This window comes from Taeniopygia guttata, chromosome 1A, assembly GCF_048771995.1.
Source record: "Taeniopygia guttata chromosome 1A, bTaeGut7.mat, whole genome shotgun sequence".
Lineage (NCBI taxonomy): Eukaryota > Metazoa > Chordata > Aves > Passeriformes > Estrildidae > Taeniopygia > Taeniopygia guttata.
Window position 1 is genome coordinate 3,399,177 of NC_133025.1, and position 24,937 is coordinate 3,424,113.

The 24,937-nt window shown below is 46.7% G+C and overlaps 1 protein-coding gene and 1 long non-coding RNA gene across 3 annotated transcripts in view; one reads left to right on the plus strand and one right to left on the minus strand.

Moving 5' to 3' along the window:
• Positions 1 to 14,668: 14,668 nt before the first annotated feature.
• Positions 14,669 to 16,520, minus strand: LOC121471102 (uncharacterized). Of its 2 annotated transcripts, none has more exons than XR_005982507.2 (2): positions 15,078 to 15,216; positions 14,669 to 14,854 (listed from the first exon to the last, which is right to left on the minus strand). XR_005982507.2 is itself a non-coding variant. In XM_041720986.2 (2 exons), the coding sequence occupies exons 1-2, from the start codon at positions 16,423 to 16,425 to the stop codon at positions 14,834 to 14,836; spliced, it is 732 nt and encodes a 243-aa protein (XP_041576920.2). In that variant the 5' UTR covers positions 16,426 to 16,520; the 3' UTR covers positions 14,669 to 14,833. The 2 variants fall into 2 exon arrangements, 1 of the variants encoding a protein (XP_041576920.2); XM_041720986.2 differs by lacking the exon at positions 15,078 to 15,216 and adding an exon at positions 15,715 to 16,520.
• The window catches only part of LOC121471105 (uncharacterized), a 59,870-nt gene continuing 49,805 nt past the window's right edge, over positions 14,873 to 24,937 (plus strand). The window contains exon 1 of the long non-coding RNA XR_012051984.1: positions 14,873 to 15,379. This is a non-coding gene — a long non-coding RNA (uncharacterized lncRNA). The remainder of the gene's footprint in view (positions 15,380 to 24,937) is intronic.

The window sequence follows — 24,937 nt, forward strand, 5'->3', positions numbered from 1 at the left end:
AACTTCCCATGGTGCAACTTGAGGCCATTCCCTCTTGTCCTGTCCCTGTTCCCTGGGAGCAGAGCCCAACCCCACAGCTGTCCCCTCCTGTCAGGGACTTGTTCAGAGCCACAAGGTCCCCTTTGAACATCCTTTGCTCCAGGCTGAGCTCCTTTCCAGCTCCCTCAGCCTCTCCTGCTGCTCCAGACCCTTCTCCAGGTTTGTTGTCCAGCTCTGGACGCACAAAGAAGGCCCAGGAAGCAGGGAGCTGTTTTCTCAGCATGGGCACTGCTAATGTCCCTTTTAGAGCATCCCAGGCCAAGCCTCATCCCATATGGTGGATTGAGATACACAGATCAGTTCAGAATATACACCTGTAATGCCTATTTCTAGTCCTTAGAGGCCGTTTTTGGATGTTCTCATGCAAACCACATCAACAATCCCCAAGAACGAGCAGGCAAGTGCCAAGGGCAGTGTCCCAGCCATGGTTTGTATGTCCTGGCTGTGCTGCCAAGTGCTCTGCTTTGGGACAACCCCAACTATTGAGTATTTCCTAGCACCTCTCTCCAAAGTGTTTATCTGGAGAAGTCATATGGGCATAGAAAGAGATGCTGGAAAAATAGGATGAACTGAAGAGCAAGAGGTTTTTAGGACAATTTAATGCATTTTTATATATTCTGGGGAAAATTAGCATGAAAGCCATTAGGAAATACGTGTGTTAATTGCATTAAAAGTCTGTGACAAACCAAAGGCCTGGAGCACACCTGGGTGATGGTGTACTCTGCTATGAAAGAGCAGAGGAGTACCAGAAATACTGGGTGTCTTCTCAGGCCTTGAGTCCAACTGGCATCATCTGACCACCAGGATGAGCTCTTCCACCCTCCAGAACAGGAACCTCATAGTCCAACCACTCAGCAGAAGAGCTCAGACTCATGCCCTCACATGATCTGGGAGAGCTTTCATTAGCCTTGGCCAAAACTAGACCATGGACCACAGTAAAAAATTAACAACGTGGGCAACGCTTGTCCCTGTGCCCTGATCCTGGTGTAGGTGTCACTGTTGGATCAGACCAAGCTCCAAGCTGTCCAACAGCTCCTGTGATGCCCCCACACCCACGGGGCTGTTTGCAACAAGCAAGTCTCCACCCAGGAGGAATTTGTGACTGTGGGATCTGTCTCACGTCCTGCAGCATTGCGCAAAAACAGGAAAGCCGTGCAGTCACCGTGGCTAAAAGTAAATTCATGATGAGCTAATATGTTTTGCTCTAATAGTAACATAGTGATGTCTGGTGCTAGCTCAATAGCCAAAAATGACTGGTGATAGTTACACCCTGTGCTTTGCACAGAACAATAAATAAATGATCCAACAGAAATGCCTTGCTCGGCTTGTCCCGTTTCCTCGCTAAGGTGCAGGCAGGAGCGCCAGTCCCAAGCTCCTAGAGCCAGGAGTTGTCAGCTGAGACTTCCAGCATCCTCCATTTATCACTGTCCTCAGTAATTTTCAAAAATCTCAGCTATGAAGCAACTATCCCAAGTGAATGCAACAGAAATAGTTGTGAAGGCTCAGCTTGTGCCCTGCGTGGTCACTGCCTACAGCCAAAGAGCTGCAGACATGCAGGGGAGAGTCCTCTCAGGTGCATCACAGGCCATGGCACGTGTTGGGGACAGCTTGTGTCCCCCAGGACTGCTGTTGAGTGGCCTGGTGAGGGTAGAGAGGCGACCTTGAGTTCCTTCAAGGAGCACCGTGTCCATCCATCAAGAGCAGCGTGGTGGGATCTCAGCTCTCTCCACAGAGAGAGAACAAAGTGGAGTTTGTTACAAAACTCTACCCCACAAAACTCTACAAAGCAGAGTTTGTAACAGGTTGGGGCTGCCTCATTCCTGGAAACGTTCAAGGTCAGGTTGGATGGGGCTCGGAGCAATCTGGGATAGTGGAAGGTGGCCCTGCCCATGGCAGGGGGTTGGAGCTGGGTGATCTTTATAGCTCCTTCCAATCCAAACTATTCTATAAAAGGGCAGCAAGGACCTGCTGAACCTTGCTCCCCTTGATTTCCCAAAGCACTTCCCAAAGGAGCCAGGCAGGATCTGGCCCAGCATGAATGATGTGGCTTTTGGCTAGTGCTTTTCACCTGTGGCTCTCAAAGCATTTGGCAAGGGGCTCCCCTCACTTTCCTGTAATTGCAATAATCTCAGCAATGCACATAATGAGTCAGAGATTTTATCATTACATACCTTTGTGCAAAGGACGTGGCACAAACCCGCCTATCTGCAACTCAAAATAATTTCCCCTCGTTAAGGTTGCAGTCGTGAGTTAATTGCAGGAAAGAAAATGCAGTAGACTCCAGACGCAATCCCAAGAAATTGTTGCTGTCATTCATCCAGCTGGTCAAAATGTGACAATCAGGATCAGTTACTCAGCAACTGACCTGGCATTGGGCTCCTTTGATTTAAGGTCCCGTGGACTCACTTGAACTTGCAGGCAGAGATAAGTTCTTCTAAGGACAGATAGTCTCCTCTTGGAAACCTAGTGCTTCTTGTGAATCCTGGAATTCCTTTGAATTGGAAGGGTGGAGTCTTTTTCCACAGGGGAGCTGACTGCTTGTGAATCAGACTTCTGAAGAAAAAAATTTAATTTGGTGATAATTTAAGATTTATCTAATGCACAGGACGATCTTTTGGCAACAGCGTGATGCAAGCTTGACGTTTTCAGGTTATAAACCTCAAGCAAATAAAAAGGAGAAGGATGGCTTCGGAAAAGTTCCATTGGGCTGTAAGTCAGAGGCTGTTCCACAACATTTTATCTCTGAAATGTCATGCTGTACTGGCCTCAAAGCAAGAAGAACAGACGGTTCATCTAATACAATTATTTTAGGATCCTTTCATCATAAGCAGTGTGCATGCCAAAATGAAAACGTATCATGGGAAAGCATTTCTCATTGAAGCCTGAATCTCCTCCCTAATGTTTATTCTATGTCATGGAGAAGACTAGGGGCCAAATACACTCTGGGTTAAAAACACTGGCATGGGTTCTTGCAACACAAACCTGGCAGGGATTCAGCATGTGACAGCTGAAGGAGGCTGGAGCCTCTCTTGTACCAACAAACCAGTTGGTGCCCAGTGCTGGTGAGTGAGGAAGGGGGAGGATGAGGAGAAATCTGGAGCGTGCTGTGGAGGTTTTCTCCCTTCTGGAGCTGCTGGCTGGCACCCTGGATCACGGCCGTGGTGTCCCAAGAGCCTGCAAGGTGCAAAGTAGGTGGGTAGCAGAAATATCCTCCTCCTGTCTTGATATAAATCCCTGCATGGTGGTGAATGTACCTCCTGGCAACAGCTCTTTGAATGCTATCCTGGGGGGCAAATCAATCTGTTCTTCATCTTCAAGAACATGAACATCCTAAAGTCTTTTTCTTGTGAGAAAAAAAACTTTGGTTGCTGTTAGTTGAGTTGGGGTACTGCAAAATTTTCTCAGCATGTTCACATTTAGTGGATTATTTGGGTTGTTTCATTGTTCCCACACTCTGGGCTGTTGTCTTTCTTCTTGCCAACACAATCCACACATTTAACAACAGTGACACTGCACTTTGTTGTATTTAAATTCACCTTATTTCCTTGGCTTCCTCCTGCCATGAGTCTGGAACCTCCACGTCAGCTTCAAGTTTATCAGTGATGATCATTATCATTTCCTCTGGGTCAATCCCAAAGACACTGAACAACCCAGGGTCCAAAATAAATAAATGGAAGACTTCAATATCTCTAGTCTAATTGAATTTCAAATTGCATTATAAGATTTCTTGCTGAAATGGTTTTTAATCCATTTAGTATCCCAGATTAGGTTTTGTACCATTTTCCTTTAATTGGGACTGTGTTCAGGAACTGTTCAATAACTTGCAGAAATCTAAGTAATTTATAACAAGCTTATCTTTATTAACCAAACTTACATTCTCATTAAAAAAACATTCATTTGTTTGACATGACAGACTTTCCATAAAACTGCTCAGGCATATCAATCAGGTTAGCACCCTTTAATTCATTACTAATCACAGCCTGTATCAGATTTTCTTTGATGCTGTTTGGGATCAGGTTTAAACCAATGAATTTGTAATTACCTGGGATTTTCCTATTATATAGTCTTTGGATTCCGCACAGAGCATCCTTACAAATTTATGCAAAACAGAACCAACATGTTCAGGCAGCTTTGTAATTTTGTTGGCAATCAGCTGCAGTGAGCAGGACAGCAATAGGACTGCCCCAGACCCACCCACACAGGATTTCAGCATCACAGAGATTTGGGGAGCAAAAGACCTTCAGAGATTTCCAGGCTCCTCTCTCACACCTTTCCATCAGATTTCCCAGAGCCTTTCCCTGGGGAATGGGAGGATAGAGATCCCAAAAGCTCTCTGGATTCCTGTTCTAGTTGTTAACTACTTAAGTTGCGGGTTTTTTCCCCTCCTAATATCTAGTTTTAACATCCTTTTCTGCCACTTGGGTTGATTTTCTCTCGTCCCTGTGCAACTTTAAGCAAAATCTGGTGTTGTCTTTTCGACAATCTCCTATAGGCAGGTAATGACAGCAATAAGCCTTGTTATCTTAATAACCTCTGCTCTTCTGGGTCCCACCAAGTGTTCTCTGTGAGCCCAGGGCTGCCTCCAGTGTGGAGAAATGCCCAGCTCCACTAGTAGCCCCTCTGAGAGCTGCTTTTTAATGCTCTCTGCCAAAATAGAAGTGGGCAGATATATTCACCCAGCTTAAATGCTACCTCAGTCCTTGGAGCTGCTCAGTGGAGAGTGCCCACGAGCCTGGAGAGCCTGAGGAAAGCCTTTAGCAAGGGTCAGCTGTGTGCAGTTAATGAGAAAGAAGGGGCAGGTGGGTCTACATGGAGCTGCAGGTCTCTGTGACCTTGCAGGTTTGTGTTCTTCCCTGTTTAGAGATGTAATCATTTTATGAAGAACAGTGACCCAGAGAGCTGGGGACTTAATTTAACACATCTCATATAGGCCTGGGTTTGTTGTCTGATTTATTAAAAGATAGCAGCACAATTTTTGGTGGGGAAAAAAAAAAAAAGTCATCTGTGTGCTGGACACTATTAATCTGAAAGGGTAAAGGGATGCTTCAGTTCATGATACAGTCAAACCTCTTAATTGACTTTCCTAAAAGCCTGCTTGGTCTCACACCAAGCTGGAGAACAGAGCTTCAGCAGGCAGGTGATCTCTGTAGGGCTTGCAGGAGCATCATCCTCATCTGCCACCCTAAAAAGGGTTTTAATGAAGCCTCTGAGCTCTAAATACATGCCCTGGGAAGAAGAGGGAAAGAGATGAGGGGCTGGGAAATGTCCTCTTCCAATCCTTCTGGATGGAGAAAAAAGGCAGGGCAAGGATTGGCATATTGCAAAGGTGAGCATGGGTTTGAGACAAACTCATTATTAATTAGAACTGCAATAATGGAGTAAAATGAATAATGGTATCTGGCAAATGTGCTCTGCAAAGAGGGACTGTACAAAAATTGCCTTGCAAGGCCAGCAGGAGGGTGTGAAGCTGTGTTTGGAAGCAACAGAAGAACAAATGATGGGGCAAAGTTCCTGTGGGACAAGGACATTGTGGAGCTCTCTGTGATCAGACTGACTAACGGGAGGAGATTGAGGACAGGAAGGTGAGGGTTAATTAAATTGAGAGAGATAAGAAAATGATGGAACATCTTCCTCCAAGGAAAGGAAGGAGTGAGGGAAGCAGAAAAAGGAGGATGAACATCAAGTTTCCCATCCCAAAGGTGGGAAACAAGACTAGGAAAATTATGTCTATAAAAGAATAGTGTGACTATGGAGGACTAAAATGAGAAAGACCAGGGGCAAAATGAGCTTCAATTAGGAAAGGATATAGAGGGCGATAAAAGGATGCTCTGCAAAGGTATTGAAAAAGGAGGAAGGCAATGGAAATTATACATAACTGAATTAATGGAAAATGAGAGAACAGAAATTACAATAGAGAAAAGATTGGAGCATTCATTAGTTCTTATGCTTTAGCTACAGAGGGAAATAAAATATTTTTTTAAAAGATTATGAACTGGTATTTATCCAGACCACTTTTACTGCAGAGGGTAGGACAATCCAAACTAGCAAATAAACACTGCTAAAATAATTCAGAGAATTTAGGCAAATTCAAGTCAGCAGGACTGGATGAAGTTCCCCCAAGAGCACTTCAGGCACTGGCCAGAGCAATATGACTCATTAGTAATTAGCCAGGAGAGCTCATGGAGAAGGGAGGAGATCCCAGAGGAGGGGAGAAGGACAAACACAATGCCTGTCTTTAAAGAAGGGGAAGCAGGACTTGGGGGATTACACAGCAGCCAATTCAGTCTGTAATGCAAAAACTTTAATACAATAAACTGTGCAGCAATTTCTTTGTGAGCATTTGACTGACAATAGAAAAACATACAATGTCAGACTGGATTTGTCATAGAGGAGTGACACTAAAACCATCCAGCTTCCATCTTTCAACCCAACAACTGTGTTGTAGAATTAGGAAGAGGGAAAATATGTCATATATTTTGAAAGAAGCAGGGTTTTTAACACCATTTCACATGACATTTCTATAAGCTGACCAGGAACTATGATCTCTGTCAAATCATCTTAAGACATACTTAACAGAAAATAAATGTATTCACACAAGAAATATTAGTTCCTTTCCTTTGGATTTGGAAGGTTTTCCAAAAGGGCTCCCTCAGGGTTTGCTCCTGGACCTGATTCTAATATTTTCATTAGTTATTTGGATGACAAAATAAAGACTATATAAATACTCCAGAGGATGTGTTCCAAAATGTGGCTGGGAAATTGGAGGAACAGTATAAAACCAACCAGATTTGGTTCAGTAAAGTAAAAATCAAAAAAATATGTCAATGCAAAGTGGCAAAACTCTGGTCAAGCAGGCATTCAACAGAAAAGGAGTCATGAAAGAGGCATTGGAGAGGACACAGCTGCTGCAAAATAAGGCAAATCTGATTCTGGGGCGTATGAACAAGAGTGAAACATCACAAGCAATGATTCCACTCTAACAAGGAAATACCAGGTGTGGGTCTGGATGCTGTGATAGGAGAAGGTAGAAACGTCAAAGACAAATTATACAGGGGCTGGAGGAAAGCAATGAGAATTATGAGTGGTTCAAAAAAAATTGAGGCTCTTCTTTGCTTTTTCCAGAAGGGAAAAAAACCGTGTGAGAAAATGAAAGCTGCCTTCTAAGGCAGTGGAGACTTATAGAAAGGTTATTGACAATTGTTCTGTGTCCCACAGAAATGAACTGGAAAAGATTGTTGTTACTGGATATCTGGGAAAGAAGAAAATGAAAACCCCACAAATCAAACCCAAAAGCTTTCTAATTCAAAGCAAATTTATATGAATTAAAATATCTAAATTGATTTGTAAGTATTCCTCTCTGAGTGTTAATTAGCTTCTCTCAGGGATGTCTGAAGCCTGCTCAAGGCACTGAGGAGAATTTGTGGTATTTCTCCATCTCCCCTGTTCCATGACTGTCTCCTCAAGGCTTGACAGTGCTTCCATCTTCCCCACGCCTGGCCAGAATGTGAAATATCGATGCAAATCCTGTGTTTGCACTTTAGCAGAGCTTCAAACACTCCGTTGGTGTTAATTAATTATCCAACAACAGCAGGAAGCCAGCGATACCAAACGCAGCACAGAGCTTCCCTGACCAATAACAAAAGCAATCCTTCCTCCTGTGCACTGCAGAGCTCCACCAATTCTCTTCCCTAGTGCACCACAAGCAGAATGAAGAGCCTCCTTTTCTGCAGACTTCCCACAGACAGCTCGTGGTGCTGAGGTCCTCACTCCTGAAAGCTCCAAAAATTCGGGAGCGTGCCGGAGGGCAAAGCAGCCGTGCAAAAACACACATTGCATGCCAGGGAAACAGTGTGTTCCTCACTTTTCCCTAAAAAAGGAACATCTAATTTGTGAATAAAGGAATAATATGTGGATAAAGTTTGCCAGAAGTGTTGTTCAAGAGGAGCAGGTGGTGAGGAAAAAGGAGGAGGACGTTTGCAGGCTATATTCCTATCTGGAAGAAATATACTTTCTCTGAACTCTAAAAAGATTATGAAACAATCTGCTGGATGTCTCTGGGTAGTGATAAAGGAAAAGAGAAATCAAACAAAACCAGGAGCAGTCTCATGGTAGAGTCCATTGTACTTCAACTAATGAAAAAAAAAAAAAAGAGATATAGGAGCATGTTTTTTGAAAAAGAAAGCAATTATGTGATGAACAAGTGCTGGTGGACCTGAAGGAAAATGGTACGTCAAGGATATTGTGAATTTTAAAGTGAGAAAAAGAGAGAAGGAAAAAAAAAGGAAAAGAGACTAAAAAGACAAGAGGAGGAACTTTAGATTTTGTCTGCTGCTCAGCACAGCCCTCAGGGTCTTTGGGAATTTTCTGGTACTCTGAACATGTTGCCTTCTTCCTTCTTAGACTAACACCAAGTTCTGAATGATCACATGGCAGGGATGGGTTTTTGTGGGCATCTTTTTTCTGGCAAAGCACTTAGCTTTCTCCATAAAAGTAGCATGACTGAAGACTGAACTTCTCAGTGTAGATGTGCAGCATGAATTTGAGGAGAGAAAGATATCCATCTACATTTTTAGAGAGGGCTACTAGTCAGTTCAGCTGATCAGGCAGCACGGAGAGACCCAAGTGCCATGAATTTGTTGCTGTATTTTACCTTGAATATTTAACAAAGGCATGGTACCAAAGGCTTTCAACTTAAATATCACTTTATGGATTTTATATGATGCTCACAGCCATGACTGTAGGCTGATCCCCGTTCATCAGCAACTAAATAATTCCTGTTTCCAGGAGGATGATACAGAGACCAAGAATTCAATAATGTGTATTTGGCAAATTTTGATGGTCCTTAAAGGTGGGACCCCCTCATTCACTGGGGAGATAAGGTGTGAAATCAATGTTCATACGGTCTTTGCATTCTCTGCTCGGTCGCTGGGGTGGCTGCAGCTTCTGCACTTCTCATGCTGCTGAAGAGGTGGATGAGGAAATGATCAGAGCGGGTCGGATGTGGTTAAAGCCTCAGTTTGCTAACTGGGGCTAATGTGAGGGAAGCATATCTCACATCCATTAAGGCCTCCAGCAATCACCTCCCACGAAGGTGAAGGAGCGGCGGAGAAGGAATTGTGACTTCCTGAGTCCCAGCGGCTCCTAGAGCTGTTCCTGTTAATATTCAATTATGTGCTGCCCTGGACTTAGAGCAGCTTAGAGCTGAACTACGTCTCACTCCAGCCCCGAGGCTTAGCTGCAGCAAACACAGCTGCAGGAGGCTGAGCCACGGAGAGAAACAGCCCCAAAACGGGGTTATCACACCTCCAGCTGCCTGTGCGGAACCAGCGCGTAGGAGGAACTGCTCTGTCCACCTCTGCCCTCTCCACCTCCCTTCTCCAGGCTGGGAGACTTTGGGGAGCTGGCTATTCTGTGAGCTGTGGCCAAGGTCATCAGACTCTCTCCCCCATTTTTTACCCTGGATGCACCAATTGACCACAGAAAGCTCTGCATGCGCTTCCTCTGCATCCCATACCACGCAGCTTTTGCTGTGGCTTTTCTTCATCTCATTCCCACCCCCTCCTGAAGTGTGTCCCATCCTCATTGACCCACCCACCCTCTGATAAGCCCCTTCCCCTTCCAGATCATGGTATTAACTTGACATTTGCAAAAGGTCACTGTGTTTGCTCTGCCTGAGTGTTACATTGCTCACTCTTTTGTTGTTCTGCTTTGTAAGCTCTTCAAGGCAGAGGTTATCTCCTTGGGTGTGACTACACAGCGGCCAGGAGAATGAGGCCTCTGGTCTCAGCTGGTCTAACAGCTAAACCAGAAATAATTTGGTCATCGATGGGGAGGCTGGCTCCAATTTTATAGATTATTCATCAGAGGATAATGAATCTTAATTTATATGCAAAAACCTTCCTTCCAGAAGAGGTCCATAAAGAGTATCACAACTAATATCTTAATTTCAAAGACTACCAGCATCAGATCCTTGCTGTATTTCCAGGAGTCCATTCAGACCACGTGATATTGCTGGAACATATGCCATTTGCTGCAGGAACAAATGTGGGACATAAGGGAGGTGACACACAATACATACTTGGTGCATCCAGTTTATGCAGATGAAGTCCTGGCTTTTTTTAGCCTGGAGTTTGTCATGCTGGAGCTGTTTGTTGCATCAAACTAATTGCAATGGAGATGAGTGCATATGGTACATGCAGCGTCAGAGTGTCCCCCCTCCGGTGGCTGCTCCCAGCGAGATGTGGTGGAGAAAGGACACATAAATTAATTCTTTGCTCTCAGGTGAGAATGGATCTGATCCTGTCTGCAGTCCTAACCTGACCAGCATTCCCTGAGGTAGAGATGCAGGGCTGGAGCTCTCCCATCTCCATTAGGCAACAAGGAGGGCTCCAGCCAAGGTAGAGACCCAGCACTAGCCATGAGCAGACACCCTAGGCTTGGCTCTTCCCAAATATAAACCAATTCTGAACCTCAGCTACAGCCAGGCTATGCCAGAAAGGAAGATGGGAGAGTGGGGCTGTCAGATGCAGTAACCTGAAGCCTGTGGTTGAGGCTGCTCTTCACCTGATGTTGGCATTGCAGAGGAAACACATCCACACTTGGAAGAGGTGCGGGTGGGGGATCTTGGCCTTTAGCTCTAGTGCCAAGAGCAACATGGCACCAGACTGACAGCTGTGCTGGCTCTAGGAACAGCCTGACCTGCTCCTCTGCCATGGTTTGTTTTGAGCCTGACACAAAAGCTAAATCATTCCCACAAACAACATTCAGCCATTCCCAGGTATTAGCTTTTCTCTTGCTTATAGTGATACTACTTAAATTTTATTATTTTGCCTTGAAAACAGCTCATTCCCTGAGTTAGCCCAGTTCCTCTGCTTCTCCCTGATATCCCTTGCCAGCCAGACAAAACTGTACTAGGCAGGATAGAGCAGTGCCGTGGCTCACAGTCACTGCACAGAGATTAATTGCCTGCCACGGGTGGGTTGGTGGCTTGAAGGTGGATGCCAGCCCGGAGGCGTTAGGGCTGAGTTCTGCTTCAATTCCTGATCCCAGTCTCTCCCTCCTGCCCGCGTGCACCTTGCAGAAATATAACTGAGTTTGAAGTATCTGTTTCCTCCCAAATTCATCTGGAATCCATTAATGGGTTCAGAAGCTTTTGGGAGAGGGGGACAGACACGTACCTGCACAGAAAAGCAGCGCAGCAGAACCTTTATTTCCTTAGGGAGGTAGCCTAAAGAAATATTAGCATTTATTCTCATCTGTTGCTGAGCTTACGACCCACACAAATAACAGGGAATAGCGAGCGAGCAGCCGGCTGCAGAATGGGAACAGGGAAAATGACTCAGCAAGCTTGGCACCAATCTGGAGAAAATGCAGGTACATTATAACCTTGCTTGAGCATCAATCTCATCCGTGACATGACGTAGAAACAGCAGCCAGTGTAGATATTTGGATCTGATGGAAACATTCCTTCTGATAAATGATTTAGCTCTGCTCTTGTAAGTAGCTGAGCAGGTGAGAAGCTGCCTTCATATATGCCAGCAAAGGAGAGAAAAAGTTCAGTGAAAACCTCTCACTGCTTTATAAATATGCTTTTTTTCTTCTGCTATCAGTTGACAAATAGCTGCTGAATTATAGTTTCATGCTTTGTTCATGTCATTTTCCCTAAGAACAGCATTTCCTGCTACATCACCTTAGAAACTCGATCAACAAACACTCCGCTCTACACGTAAACAAAGCTTTATTTTACCCCATTTTTGACAGCAGACAGCATTTTAGAAACCAGAACATTTCAGGTTCTCTGGGCTATTTGCCTCAATTTCACAATCTGGTTTTGGTTTTGAGGGCCTGTCAGCATTGTTTATACCTATATCTGTTGGAGTGGTGATGTTTTCGTGTGAGTGGCAAGGAAAATATATTGCTGCAAATTGCTCTCTGGAATCAGAGTTTTTTTCTCTCGAGAGTCTAAATGAAACTGCACTTTCTAACACGTGGGAACTAAAGAGTGAAATGAATATGAAAGAGAAGTGAAACAAGAAAATTCAGTGTCAACAACAAAAATGAATCAAAAAAAAAAGCAAAGACAACTCTGAGAATTAAGCAGGACCACCTTCAAAACTCAAGCTCCAAAAAAATTCAGGAGTGCTATCTACAACAGAGTACCTGAAGAACTTTGCAGCCAACTTTAGCCATTTCCTTGTGTAATAACATCAGATCTTGTCCTGACCTCATGACAAGGTCTTTCTTTTTTACTGTGGAAAAACAAGACCAGAGCCCTATAAAGTTTTCTTTCTTGGTTTCACTAGATGAACATTTCCCAGGTAGCTGCTTTGAACAAACATATTAATACAACAGCAAACAGGAGATTTTATCTGGCAGTTTTTTAAAACCTGTACAGGAGCCCCAGCTACTGAGCCTCCTGTGATCTGCCACCACACAGAGTCCATCAGTTAGGGATTAATTTTAAGGCAGATATTAAAGCTTATCACATGATCAAGGATTTTCCTATACGTGGACTTCAATGGGATGCTTTAAATCCTGTGTGTGCTCATGGATATGCACGTGTATGTGCACGCTGTTGTTTATTCATGGGCAGACACAGCCCCAGGCTTCTTCAGGCCTTTCCAAGGAACATAAATTTGGGAGAGGGGACAGAGAGAGAGAGAAGAGTCATCTTTAAACTTTACAATTTTGAAAGCAAGTTTTTGAAGGAGACAGGCTGAGGGGGAGAGAGCCAAGATCGTAAAGATTTTATAACTAACAACATTTTTAAGAGGAGACAGAATCTCTGCTCTTTTTTAGTGTGAGATCTTGCAATAATTTAAAGCAAATTTGGGAAATAGCTCTCTTTTGACAGAAATGCTTCATTTTCCTTTTCTGCTGGGCTGTAACCTAAAGCGTCTTGGCTCGAGAAAATGAAATAAAGCCGAGCGATGATGCTCTGTCACTGCTGCTGCCGCCACTCTGCCTCCTGCAAATCTCCCAAAATCGTGCACAGCTCTCCAGGTCAGAGCCCGGGAAGACAGTGGTGCCTTCTCCTTCCAGGCTCAATCCTGCACCAGACAAACTTACCCCGGGCTTTGTAAAACACGGCTGGGGTTTGCAGCGAGCGGCTCTGCCCGAGGTGCTGCTTCCAAGGGTTGGTGTGGAGAGGAAACTCTTCCCATGACACAGCAGAACAGCAACAGCAGCAGCAGCAGAGTTAAAACAGATCAGTTCTGGCAGTATTCCTAAAAGACTACTTTAAATCCTAGCTCCAGCCTCTTCCTCCTTTAAGCATGATCTGAAGAAGGGAATACGGAATAAAAAGAGGCTCAGTGAGGCAGGGAAATGAGGCCCAGAGATATGGGAAGCATGGCAAATTGTAGTTGGGCTCCACAGCAGTGGGACAGCCTGGATAAATGACAGAAAGGAGACCAGAGAGGAAATTCCCCCAAAATTGGATGAGAAGGAGGTATAAACATAAACACTGTGGAGGGTGGATGAAGGGAAGACTCTGAGAAGAAGTGAGGAAAGGAGGATGAACTGCTCCTCACTTCATTAACACTTTTCAGCTAAAATCATTAGTAATTTTTACAAAACTAAAAAAATAAAATTAAAAAATGAAAAATTAAAAATCTGAAACACTGATCTGTTAGATATACAGCTCATTGCACAGGCACTGGAAATGAGTGGGGCAGACACAGGTATTTCAAATCCAAAGCACAAATGGGAGAGCTGATGAAGATGATCCACTGTTACTGCAGGATTGGGCCTGGGGTGGGTGGCCAGGCGGCTCTGGTCCCCTCCCGTGGCTGACAGCCATCAGCACCAACCCAGCAGTTAGAAAAAAGTCATTTATATGACTCCCTTCAAGAAAACATGGCGGGACACTGAAGAAATTAAATCCCCAACTAAAAATTTACTGCATCTGTGGATCGTGGCTTTTTAATCTGCTGGGGGGCTGCTGGAAGCTGTAAAGAAGGAGTGAATGCGGGATTGCTTTTCCTACTTCAGTTTTAAACAACAAATCTATGTCTCCCCCTCTCAATCTGGCCCCTAAAGCCTTGCACTTGATCACCAACACTGACATGATGCCACCAGTTTGGGAGCAGAATTTGGGGCCCTCCTGCACGAACCTTCCAGAGGGAAAACCCCGAGAACCCCCTGCGCATTGTCAGCCAGGCGGTGGGACCGTGGAGAGGGTGGGCTTCGGCTCCCTGATCCCAAATCCTGGGGGCTGGTGGAGAGCAGGGAATAAAACCCACTTCAGCACCGCAGGCGGAACAGCAGCCGGAGGAGCGCGGCGCTGCCGCCGGCCGGCCCCGCACCCGCCGGGCAGCGGGATGCGCGGGGGAACCGGGGGCTGCCCGAACCGCGGGGAATTGTCGGCGTCTTCTCTTTTCCTTTCCGTGAGGGCTGGCTGCTCGCTGGTAGCGTTGCAGTGGCCAGCGCACATCCCTAGGAGCGGCTCCTTCCAGCAGCTCGGCACAGAGCCTCGGCTGTCGGGAGCCGGCGGTGCGACGGGTCGGGACGGTGAAATCGCTTCGCTACCGACTGGCGGAGTTAAACGCGGCGGTAGCGACCACCGCATCGGCCCCGCACGGGCAGAACCGTTCACATCTGCTCCTCCTCAGTCCGACACAAACAAAGGTTTTTTTACGCCTTATTTCTTTTATTTTTATTTTTCTTTTGGTTGTTTTGAATTTTTTTTTTTGGTGCTGTTTTTCTGCCTCTTCCAGCATCGGAGACACGCCGCGGCCGCGGAGGAGCGCCGGATCCCGCAGCCTCCAGGAGCGGAGTCCATCCTTCCGCACGGTTATTCCCCGGTTATTCCTTTCTGCAAAAAGAGAAGGGGAAAAAGGAAAAAAAAAAAAAAAAAAACCACTAAAATCCAAACATCAAACCAACCCCTAATAAATAATAATAGAAGAAGCAAGCGCAGCAACTTGCTTTAAGCAGAGGGTGGTAGGACCAAGAAGCGCAGCCCCCCGGGGAGAGAAGGGAGGTAGCGGAGGGAGGGCAAGCGGGCACCGACGGGGCTCGCAGCCCCCCGGGGGTACCGGCGGGTCCGGCGGCGGCGGACGTGAAAGTCCCCTTTAAGTTTCCATAGAGAGGCCTCCGGGTGTCACATGATGGACATGATATAACGAAACAACATCGTGGGGAGGGACGGAGGGAAGCAGTGGGGGAGCCCGGGGAGGCGTCGGGGGAGGTGGCGGTGCCCCCCGACCCGCCCGCCCCGGCTGCACCTGTCTCGGCGCGCCGGGAGCGCGGTGTCCGCCCCGCTGATGGGGCTGCGGGCGGCACCTTCCCCCGGGGAGGAGGAGAAGGAGGAGGAGAAGGAGGCGAGCCGGTGGCGGAGGTAAGTTACCGGCGGGACCGGGGCGGGGGGCGCGGGGCGCGGGCGCGGTGTGTGCGCCGAGGGGTTGCGGGGTGTGTGTGTGCGGGGTGTCCGCGGTCTCCCCGCGGAGCGCCGGGCGTGTGCGCGCCCTCCCGCCCTCCATGTCCGCATTCCAGCTCATGTTGCGCAGATAAAATTCAAACTTGAGGTAAACACAAGCGGCGGGGGGGGGTGGACGGGGAACTGGGGGGGGAGGGAGGCTCGCTCCATCCCGGCTCCATCCCGGCTCCATCCCGGCTCCTGCCGCCCCCTCCCCGCCGCTCCTCCCGCTCCGCACCCGCGGAGCCCCCGCGCACCTGGGGGAACGCCGGCATCGCGGTGCTTCCCCCGGGGAGGGAGAACCGAGCGTCCCTTTCCCCGCAGCCCCGGTAGGACACGGCGGGTCGGGGGCGGGGGGGGCGCGGCGCGGCAGGTGCGCGGGGCGCTGTCGCGACATGGCGGGGTTGGGGGGGGGGTGTGTGCGTCGCGACATGGGGGAAGCAGCCAAGTGACAGCGCGGAGTGGTGGGGGGGGGGGGGAGAAAGAACGGGGCTGCGCCGCGTTGTTTTCCTCCGTGTTGCGTGGGTATCCCGATTAGAGCGGGAATAACAGCGGTGCCCCCCCCGATCCCGCTTTTCTCCATACGCATTTCCAAGTGCGTATGGAGAAAACAAGATGCGGAGCGGGGCGGGCCGGGGGGGGGAGGCGGGGAGGGCCGCACTGCCGTTCGCAGCCCCGGTCCGTGGCACAGGCGGTGCCGCCGCGGGGATATTTAAGCGCTTTAAGCGGGGCGATGATGGAGGCGGCCGAGGGCGCCCCACAGGTGGGTGCGTGCAGGGAGAGGGGCCGAAGCGCTGGTCGTGTGGGGAGCGCCAGAGCGGTCCCGCACTCCGCGGAGTGGCGGCGGGAGGCGCTGCCGGGGCTGAGAGTGAAGTGGGGTGCGGGGACGAGAGCCGGCAGCCGCGGGTTGCTGAGTGGCGCAGCTCCGGGTGCCGGGAGCGGTGCGGGGGTGACGGCGGTGCCGCCATGGCGGGTGTGAGGGAGCGGCGCCCTCAGGGGGGTCCCGCGGCCCCGCCGAGGGCGGGAAAAGCGCGCGCGGCCCCCGCCTGGCGCCTCCTCAGCACTGCACCAAGGCGGCGGGCGGGGGGGGGGGGGGGAGCGAGCGGGGGGGGGGGGAGGTGGCGGCCACGCCCACCGCGCCCCCCCGCCGGCCAATCGGCGGGGCGGTGCGGCGGGGACACGCCCCCTCCGGCGCGCTCCGCGACCTCCCGACCAATCGCAGCGCAGCGCGGCCCCCCCTCCTTGGCCCCCCTTCGCCCACCCGCCTGTTTGTTACGGTCGGGGCCACGTGCCGGCGCCTCGGGCCGGTCACGTGGCCCCCGGGGCCGGGGAGTCTGAGGGCGACCGTGGGGTCGGACTGGGACCGTGGGGTCCGGAGCGCTCCTGTCCGTGGGGTCTGACAGGGACCGTGGGGTCCGGAGCTCTCCTGTCTGTGGGGTCTGACGGGGACCGTGGGGTCCTGAGCTCTCCTGTCTGTGGGGTCTGACAGGGACCGTGGGGTCTGGAGCTCTCCTGTCCGTGGGGTCTGACAGGACCGTGGGGTCCGGAGCTCTCCTGTCCGTGGGGTCTGACGGGGACCGTGGGGTCTGACTGGGACCGTGGGGTCCGGAGCTCTCCTGTCCGTGGGGGTCTGACAGGGACCATGGGGACCTGGAGCTCTCGTGCCTTAGGGGATGGGGGTGTCAGATGGGGACCTGGAGATGTCCTGCCTATGGGATCTGATATGATGACACTGGGGGGCCTGGAGCCTTCCTGTCCGTGGGGTCTGATTTGGAACAGGGGGGTCTGTGGCTGTCCTGTCCATGGGGTCTGATGGAGAACAGGGGGTCTGTGGCTGTCCTGTCCATGGGGTCTGATGGAGAACAGGGGGTCTGTAGCTGTGCTGTCCATGGGGTCTGATGGAGAACAGAGGGTCTGCAGCTGTCCTGTCCATGGGGTCTGATGGGGAACAGAACTGGCTGCCAGCTTGGGAGGATCCTGATGTCCCCCAGCCCAGAGGAGTCTGACTGGACCTGACTCTGGCTACCTGCCCAGGGAGCCTGAATCCCCCCTGCCCAGGGAATGTGGCCAGGACCCTCTTGCCATTGCCCCCAGGCCCTTGCTCTCCATGAGCGTCCATTCGGCCCTGGCCCCATTAAACCTTCTCCGAAGGGCCTGTCCCTGGCTGCTGTTCCTGTCATGGCCGAATCGTGACAGCCTGTCCGTGGCTGGCTCTGGCCTCCAGAGAGGGAGGTGTTTCTCTTCCGAGGAGAGCTGTTTATGCCCAGTGATTTTTTTTTTCTATTTTTTTTATTTCTTTCCCCTCCCTCCGTGCTCTCCACAGCAGCAGCTCGGTGTCTGCCCAGCCGGCAGTGTTACGGCATGGCTCCTATGTAGGTGAAGCTGGGGAACGCTGCAAGGATCATGTGGAGCTCTCAGTCTCCTGAGCCTGGAGCTTTGAGCCTATTTATAGGTGGGTTGGGCAGTGTTCTGTGTGAAGGGCTTGCTCCACGTTCGAATCCGTGGCAAAACGAGGCGTCTTAACCGACGATGTTTTGGTTTTGGGTGGTTGTTCTGGGAATGGGGTTTTACAAAAGGCTCTGGAGCACGGGTTGTTAGTAGGTTATGTGGAGAAAGGCGAGTCAGTTTGGAGTTAAGGAACGTGATGCCATTTTAATGCAACTTCTCGGGTGGCAGAGCAAACAGTAAGGGGATACTCGGTTCTAGATCAGCAGCTTTCGGCTTTGCAGGCAATAGACAACTCAGGGTCACTGAGAAGCCACAGAGGAAAGGACATCGTGTTTTCTGTAGGCTTGTGCTCATTGTACTGTTTTCTGCACTGCTAAAGATTTTGTGGCCGACAAGCTGGAAAAAAAAAATGGAAATCCACTTTTCTAGATCCTGAGATGTTTTGGGTTAGAATAAGTGGAGGAGAGGTGGGGAAAAAACCCTCAACTGTGTGTTTTGTTGCGTATGTTTCTATTGTAGAGCTTAAAAATGTAAAATTCAGTGTGTTTTTAAGAGTTACATAACCTTTAGTAACGTGGTGAGTCTCAAGTAGCCTTCGAGAGTTAAATAACAGCAGATCAACGAGACTGGGTTGAGAAGAGGAAGAGAGGGTTTTATAACGATGAGGACTATACACAGATATTTAAAACTGCTCTGGTGTTGCACTAGAAACAAATCTTTGCTTAGGAGGAGGAGGTTTTTAATACCCTATAAATACGGAACATGAGAAGGAGGATGGAAAGATGAGGTTTGCAGTTTTATACTGCTCTAGTCCGGTAAACGGATCAGGAATAGTTTATGATATTTAACATTCTTCAGCTTCTCTTCCATCTTGACTTTTCCAGTACAATTTTTTGCAATCTGTAGCGATGACAACTTCCAGACATTGACCACTGTGGGTGAGGAAGGAAATCTGGCCTTAATATAACAAGAAATTACAGAAAGGAGTGAGGGGCAATGTAGTGGTGAAAGAATTGGGGTGGTGACACATGTCCTGAGAGAGCGCTGGTGTTTTGTGTTGGTTACAGGAGTAATTCGACACGGTGTTACCTACAGAAAGATGTTTATTCAGCCGAGGTGGTTCGTGCTGGCATATCAGTGTTATCTTTGTATTTTTTTTTGTGGGGGGGAGGAGGGAAATAGCCCTGCCTTAGTAGAGGAAGTTGCTGGGGAGCAGTTGACGTGCTGGAGATGTGAGGATACCTGGAGGTGTGCAGCGTGCCAGCACCTTGGAATTAGGAGCGTACATGAACGTGCTGGCGTGGAATTGATGCACCAGGAAATTGCTTTCTCTGTTTTTGTTGGTGAGATGCAGTTAAAGTAAAACGAGCCCTTTGGATCTCCTATCCCATTTCTCTTTAATATAACTAAGATCATTTATCTTCTCAGGCGGTGAAAAGGGGAAAAAAAATACTTTTGTTTTGTAATTTGGTTCACCTTCTCTTCATTTGCTGTCAGCTCATGACAAGGCACAATGTGTGCTGCACACTGTGTTCCACTGAGGTGTTTTGGTGACAAACACAACGTATATTAAAAAAAGGGCTATGAAAAATAGGTATTGTGCTAGTTCTCTCCACTTTTTTATAGAAACAATCCCCATTTTTCTTTAAGGTTCACAAAAAGTATCATATTAGGGTCTTATGCCTTGTCAGCTGCAGTGGCAAAAAGGTCGATGTTTTGGTCTTTTTAATTATTCAAAAGGGAACTGAAAAGGAAATATTTACATTAGTGTTTGTATTGGTTTTGCAGTAGGAAGTAGTAAAACATTTTGTCAGTTTTAATAAAAAGGGAAATTGTGAACGTACTTCAAAATTGTGATTGTTTATGCTGTATGAGTCTGTTATATTGTTAAAATTAAGAGGATTTCTTTAATCCAAGCTACATTCTAATTGTTGTAATCACGTGTTTACTATATTTCTTTTGTATTTATAAATAAAAACACAGAATCATGTCTTTTTGACCTCGTGTATAGCATGACTGGCTGTAGTTCATGCCATATTTGCACGGTTTTTTCCATAAACATCTTGCTCCTGGAATTATTAGCAACGCCAGAATAAGAGCTTAAAAATACTGTCACATAAAGGGTTAGAGCACTTGCAAACAAGAATGCTGAAATTCAAAGTTAAAAAAAAAAAACAACCTCTCCCCGGCAATTCTTTCAAGTCAGTTTGATGATAATTTTGGTTTTCTAAATGGCTGGAGATGGAATTAATGGGGTTGCAACTCTTTGTCATGAATTTCAGCATAAACAATATTTTGCTTTTGGCTTTGGATTTCATGCAAATGCAGGAAAAATCCCCTGTCCTTTTCCAGTCCCTCAGGATGCTGCACCTCAGCCAGCAGACGTAGTGTTGTTGTCTTAACAGCGAGGCTGGAAATGGGAGTTGTTTGTGCTGAGTTTTACCCTTACCAAGGTCAGAGATTTCATCCTTCCGTAGATTCCTGATCTGGGAATTTTAACACTTACAGTGGGTCCTGATTTAGGAATTTTCATGAACTTCTTTGAGCTCTGGAAGGAATTTAAATGTCCCTGTGTTATGCTTCTTCCCAAACGTAAGTTTGGAAATTCCTGAAATAGTGACGTCTGTGTGGCAGAAATATTCATGATGGTAATAAAGCAGTCAAGCTGAAAATCCAAGTTTCTTACATAAAACTGATCTAATTGGCAGGACAAACAAAGGCAATAATTGTAATAATATTCCTGTTTTAAGTAATTTTGGCATTGAAGTTTTCTTTTGACAGTGGTTTATGACTTGGGGAAATAGTTTGGATGAAGAGAGATGGTCCTACTCTGTCTCTCAGTGGGCTGAATTTCAATGTACTATTACCTGAGAATTAGTTTTTCATAATTATGAAGTATTAGTGAGCCCATGATAAGTGGTTTGTTTTTTTTTTTCCAGTTCTTTCTGTGATAGAAATTTCTTAGTAAAATATAAGCAAAGGAAAATGAGAAACAAATGGTTGAGAGGGCATTTATAATACCAATTGTAAGCCCTGATTTTACAAACACTCCTCTGAATGTGTCTTGTGTAAGGAGCAGGTCCTATTAGGGAACGTAAATTGTGCAATTGCGTAGAAAATCAGCAGAGTTGGTAAATCCTGAAGCAGTCATCCTGCTTTTTGTGTCCTATATTTCAAATCCTTGCTCTCTTGCAGCCAAGCCTGTGGTGTGCTTACATGTGCAGAGTGCTGAGCAGTAGCCTCATCTAAATAAAAAACTTGTGAAGTCAGCCTGCCATTAATAGTGATGTGATATTATTATTTTTTTCATTTCTTTTATTTTATTTTTCATTTGTATCATCCCACCAGTTATCAGAAGCAGTAATTAGTTGGGGGGGGGGGGGGGAATGTGAGGTGAACAGGATGGGGGAGAGGGAAACCTGGTAAACATAATTTTTTGCTGTTACAAAAGGTAGCTATTTCTGCTCCAATTTACCTGTGAGCTACAACAAGATGTACCAATTTCAATGCACAGCCTGAAGTAATCCTTTTTTTTATTTTTGTAATGATTATTAGCTTGGGCTGAACATCACACAGAACTTCTGGTACAGGTGGAGCAAGTTTAGATCTCTCTGAATACCTTGAATTGAGGCTAATTATTTTTCATCTTTGTAGTCATTTTTTGGGTAGCTTTTAGATTTTCAGAAAAGCAAGACGATTTTTGTGTTCATTTAATAGCATTGTGTGCAGGAATTCCCCTAAAATGTGCTGTTTTGAATAACACCTGCATTATGCGCATGTTGCTGAATTTTAACACAACTGGAGTAGCTTCTGCAAAAATAAGAGTTGTAAAATGAAGGCAGGTACTGGCCTTGAATAAATTCCAGTGTGCTGAGGAAACAAGGGAAAATCAAACCGAGGTTCAGAAAGAAAACAAGCGTTTGCCTGGGTTTTATGATATTTATATCAGCACAGGAAGGTGATCAGGTGCTGTCTGAAGCAGGAGGGATCCTTGTGTTTGGATTATTGGAACTTGGGAGATTTCTTGCTACGCAGCACAGCTCATGTGAGCAGCTCTCAGGTCTCCTGGGAGGGAGACGAATCCTCCAGCCACCGTGTTTACTTCCAGCAGGAGGAGGAAAAGGACATTTCTGGCTATTATTTGGATGTATTTTGTAAACTGAAAGCGCTGTTCATGCTCCGAGCAGGGTGTAGTTGCTGTATCATTCTGCAGCGTCGTTCTCCACCCCTTTTTTTTTTATTAATTTTAGCATAACTTCAGCGTTCGCCCGTCAGCATCTTCTGGGTGTTGATGCCTCATCCGTAGCTGTTGGGAGATCATCCATCCTCATTTCCCGGCTTGGTGGCAGCGCTCCAGGATTGAGGAGCGGTGGGGATGAGGTTTGTCCGGTTGATAGGAGCAGAATTCCCGATGTGGGGAGCAGCAGGTGGATTTTGGCTGTGCGGGAGAAGCCTCTGGGGAGCGGCAGCGCTGCGGCGGAGGAGCTGCGTGTGCTCCAGGCAGATGTCGGCGCTGCCTGCCTTCCATGGAATACTCCTCTCCTTCCCAGCGCTTTTTCCAGCGTTGCCCTCTGCCGGAGGAAAACCGCAGCGCCGTGGATTTCACCCCTGGATGGAGTTCTTCCTTGGCAGATCCAGTTTTGACAGCCCACCTTCCTCCTGGAGCTATTCCAGGCAGAGTCCTGCTCTTCCTCCTCATCTCTCTCCGTGAGCATCTTTCAGGGAAACCGGTTTGGATAAACCGAAAGCCAAACACTGGATCCAGCATGATGGGATCAGCTGCTTCTCCAAAGGTTATTGTCCTGGAACCACAACTAATTCTGCCAGGGGGTAGTCCACCTTTCCCATAAAACGGCTTTTAATCTTTGGGTTGTCAGCCCTGTCTGCTTTTGGTAATCCAGACGCTTTTAAAACAATATTGATCTAAAAAAAAAATCAGTGTTTTGAATGTAAATACGCTTAAATTTGGTTTAAATTTTTTTGGTGTTAAAACTATATGAAATAGTAATAAGGTTGGAGCAGTTAAATTCACAAAATTTCACTAATATTGCCCGTATCTTCTGTTCCGATCAGCCTGTACTACAGCACAGCTATATGTTGTGGGTTTTCTTTGTTTTGGTTTTGTTTTTGTTGGGTTTGGTTTTTTTTTAGTATTTTTTTGTTGTTATTTGTCTATATTTTTTTGTGGTTTTTTGGGTTTTTTGTTACTTTTTTTTGGTGGTTTCTTTTATTCAGTTTATTTTTATTTATTAATAATAATTATTATTATTATTGGGGGTTTTTTTGGGGTGAAATTTTATTTTCCTTTGTGCTTTTGTGACTTAGGAAAAGGCCTTCTTACCAGTTTTCAAGAAACTGCAGGTTTCATGCAATGCTGGTGTTGATGTTAACAGGAATTAAGCAGGGCAGAGCTCAGCTGTACTGTTTCAGTGGGATTTGAGTGGGGACCTCTGTTCTCCCAGTCCTTGTTAATGGAAGTGCTGACATTCACGGGCAAGTCCTCGCTGAATATTGGAGACAAAAAAGGCAGAGATGGTGACTGTGGAGAAGTAACCAGGAATTGTGAGCTGAAATGCTATTTATTGAATAAAACCGAATTCCTCAAAAGCAGTATTACTTCAGCAGTGTATGAGTCACATCTATAAGCAGCAATAATTTGTACTGGAGCCCAAAATTGTGTAATATAGTGGGGGAAAAAGCTGGTAGGGACATTTGATAAGTTCACCCAGGCCTCCAGCATTGTGATGGGAGAGCAGCATCGGTCAGAGCACTCTTTCAATTACAGAAGCGTGGAAAATAGATCCTCATTGTGCAGCATGGATGGCAGGATCCAGCCCTTCACTACTGCAAGCAGATGTGCAGTATGACTCCTGCAGCAGATTTCAGGCTCCGAATTGGAGCTCTCATTGCTTCGTTTCTCAGCTTTTTTGTGCCCTTCCCCCTTTCCAGGATATAGTGCAATCACTGGTCGTTTAAAGACTACTGGTTTCAAAAACAAGCCTGGTAGCCTTTTCCTGTGAAGCAAATTTTGTGTTCCTGTGGGTACAGTTACTCTGAGAAGGTTTATGGAAGATTATTCTCCTGGTTGCCTGGATCAGGTAAATACTATAAACATAATTTGTCATGTCTAATGTTTTCCTGGTCAAGTTCTCTGTAGGCTATATCTAGTTGTATTAATCAGTTTTGTTGATGTTCTCTTTTGCAATTACAAAGTAATCCTATATCTTTTGCAATTACAAAGTACTCCTATATCATGAATAGGTTTAATTCTGTTCCAGATGCTATGGGCTGATAAAGTGCTAATGGGTCTTCTGGCAGTTTCTTGTGAGATCAGTTTCCATGAAAAAAATGTATTTACCCAAAGTAAAGTAAAAAAAAAAATAATTCTGCTTTAAAGCACAGGTTTGTGATGTGCATACAATTCCTGGTAGACAAGGATTGTAATTTGTTTTTTTTTTTTAATATAATTCTGCTACTTTAGAAAAATCTCCCTGACCAGATGAAAACTGTTAGCTCTGAGACTTTCAAATGCAGTCTCTTTGGTACCTGTGTCAGCATTAATTATTGTATAGCTCTGATGTTACATATAAAGTGACACCTCTTCTGGCCTGCAACATTTTTCCTGGGCAAACTATGCTTGGCTTATTTAGTTTTCATATTTGATACATAAATCTTTGTGTAGATCTTAAACAATGTTGTTCAGCTGTTCATTGTTCTTCCTGGTAACGTGGACAGATATGCATCATGTTTTTGAAAGAGCTTGCAATGATTCTTTCCCAGTTCACGACTTTTCCCTTGAAATGTTCCTTCATGGTTGTGCCTGCAGTCAGTGTCCATCCTAGGTCTTGTTTTCAGGCTGCTGCTGCCTTGCAGGAAACAAAAATGAGATGACTAAGTCTGTGCTTTCCCTGCAAGTGGCATTCGTGATTTGTCTGTTTTCTTCAGTTGTTTTTCTGCTTTTCCTGCAGCAGAAGGAGACTTTGCCTCATTCCTGAGTGCTGGGTTATCTTTGTGGTTTGTTGATTCTGGATA

What these genes read in the sequence shown, in the direction of transcription:
- LOC121471102 (XM_041720986.2), bottom strand. Translation starts at nt 16,425, where the DNA reads ATGGCGGCACCGCCGTCACCCCCGCACCGCTCCCGGCACCCGGAGCTG. An exon ending in CGATGCCGGCGTTCCCCCAG is followed by an intron (nt 14,855 to 15,714) that starts GTGCGCGGGGGC and finishes CTCTTTTTGCAG; the next exon opens with AAAGGAATAACCGGGGAATA.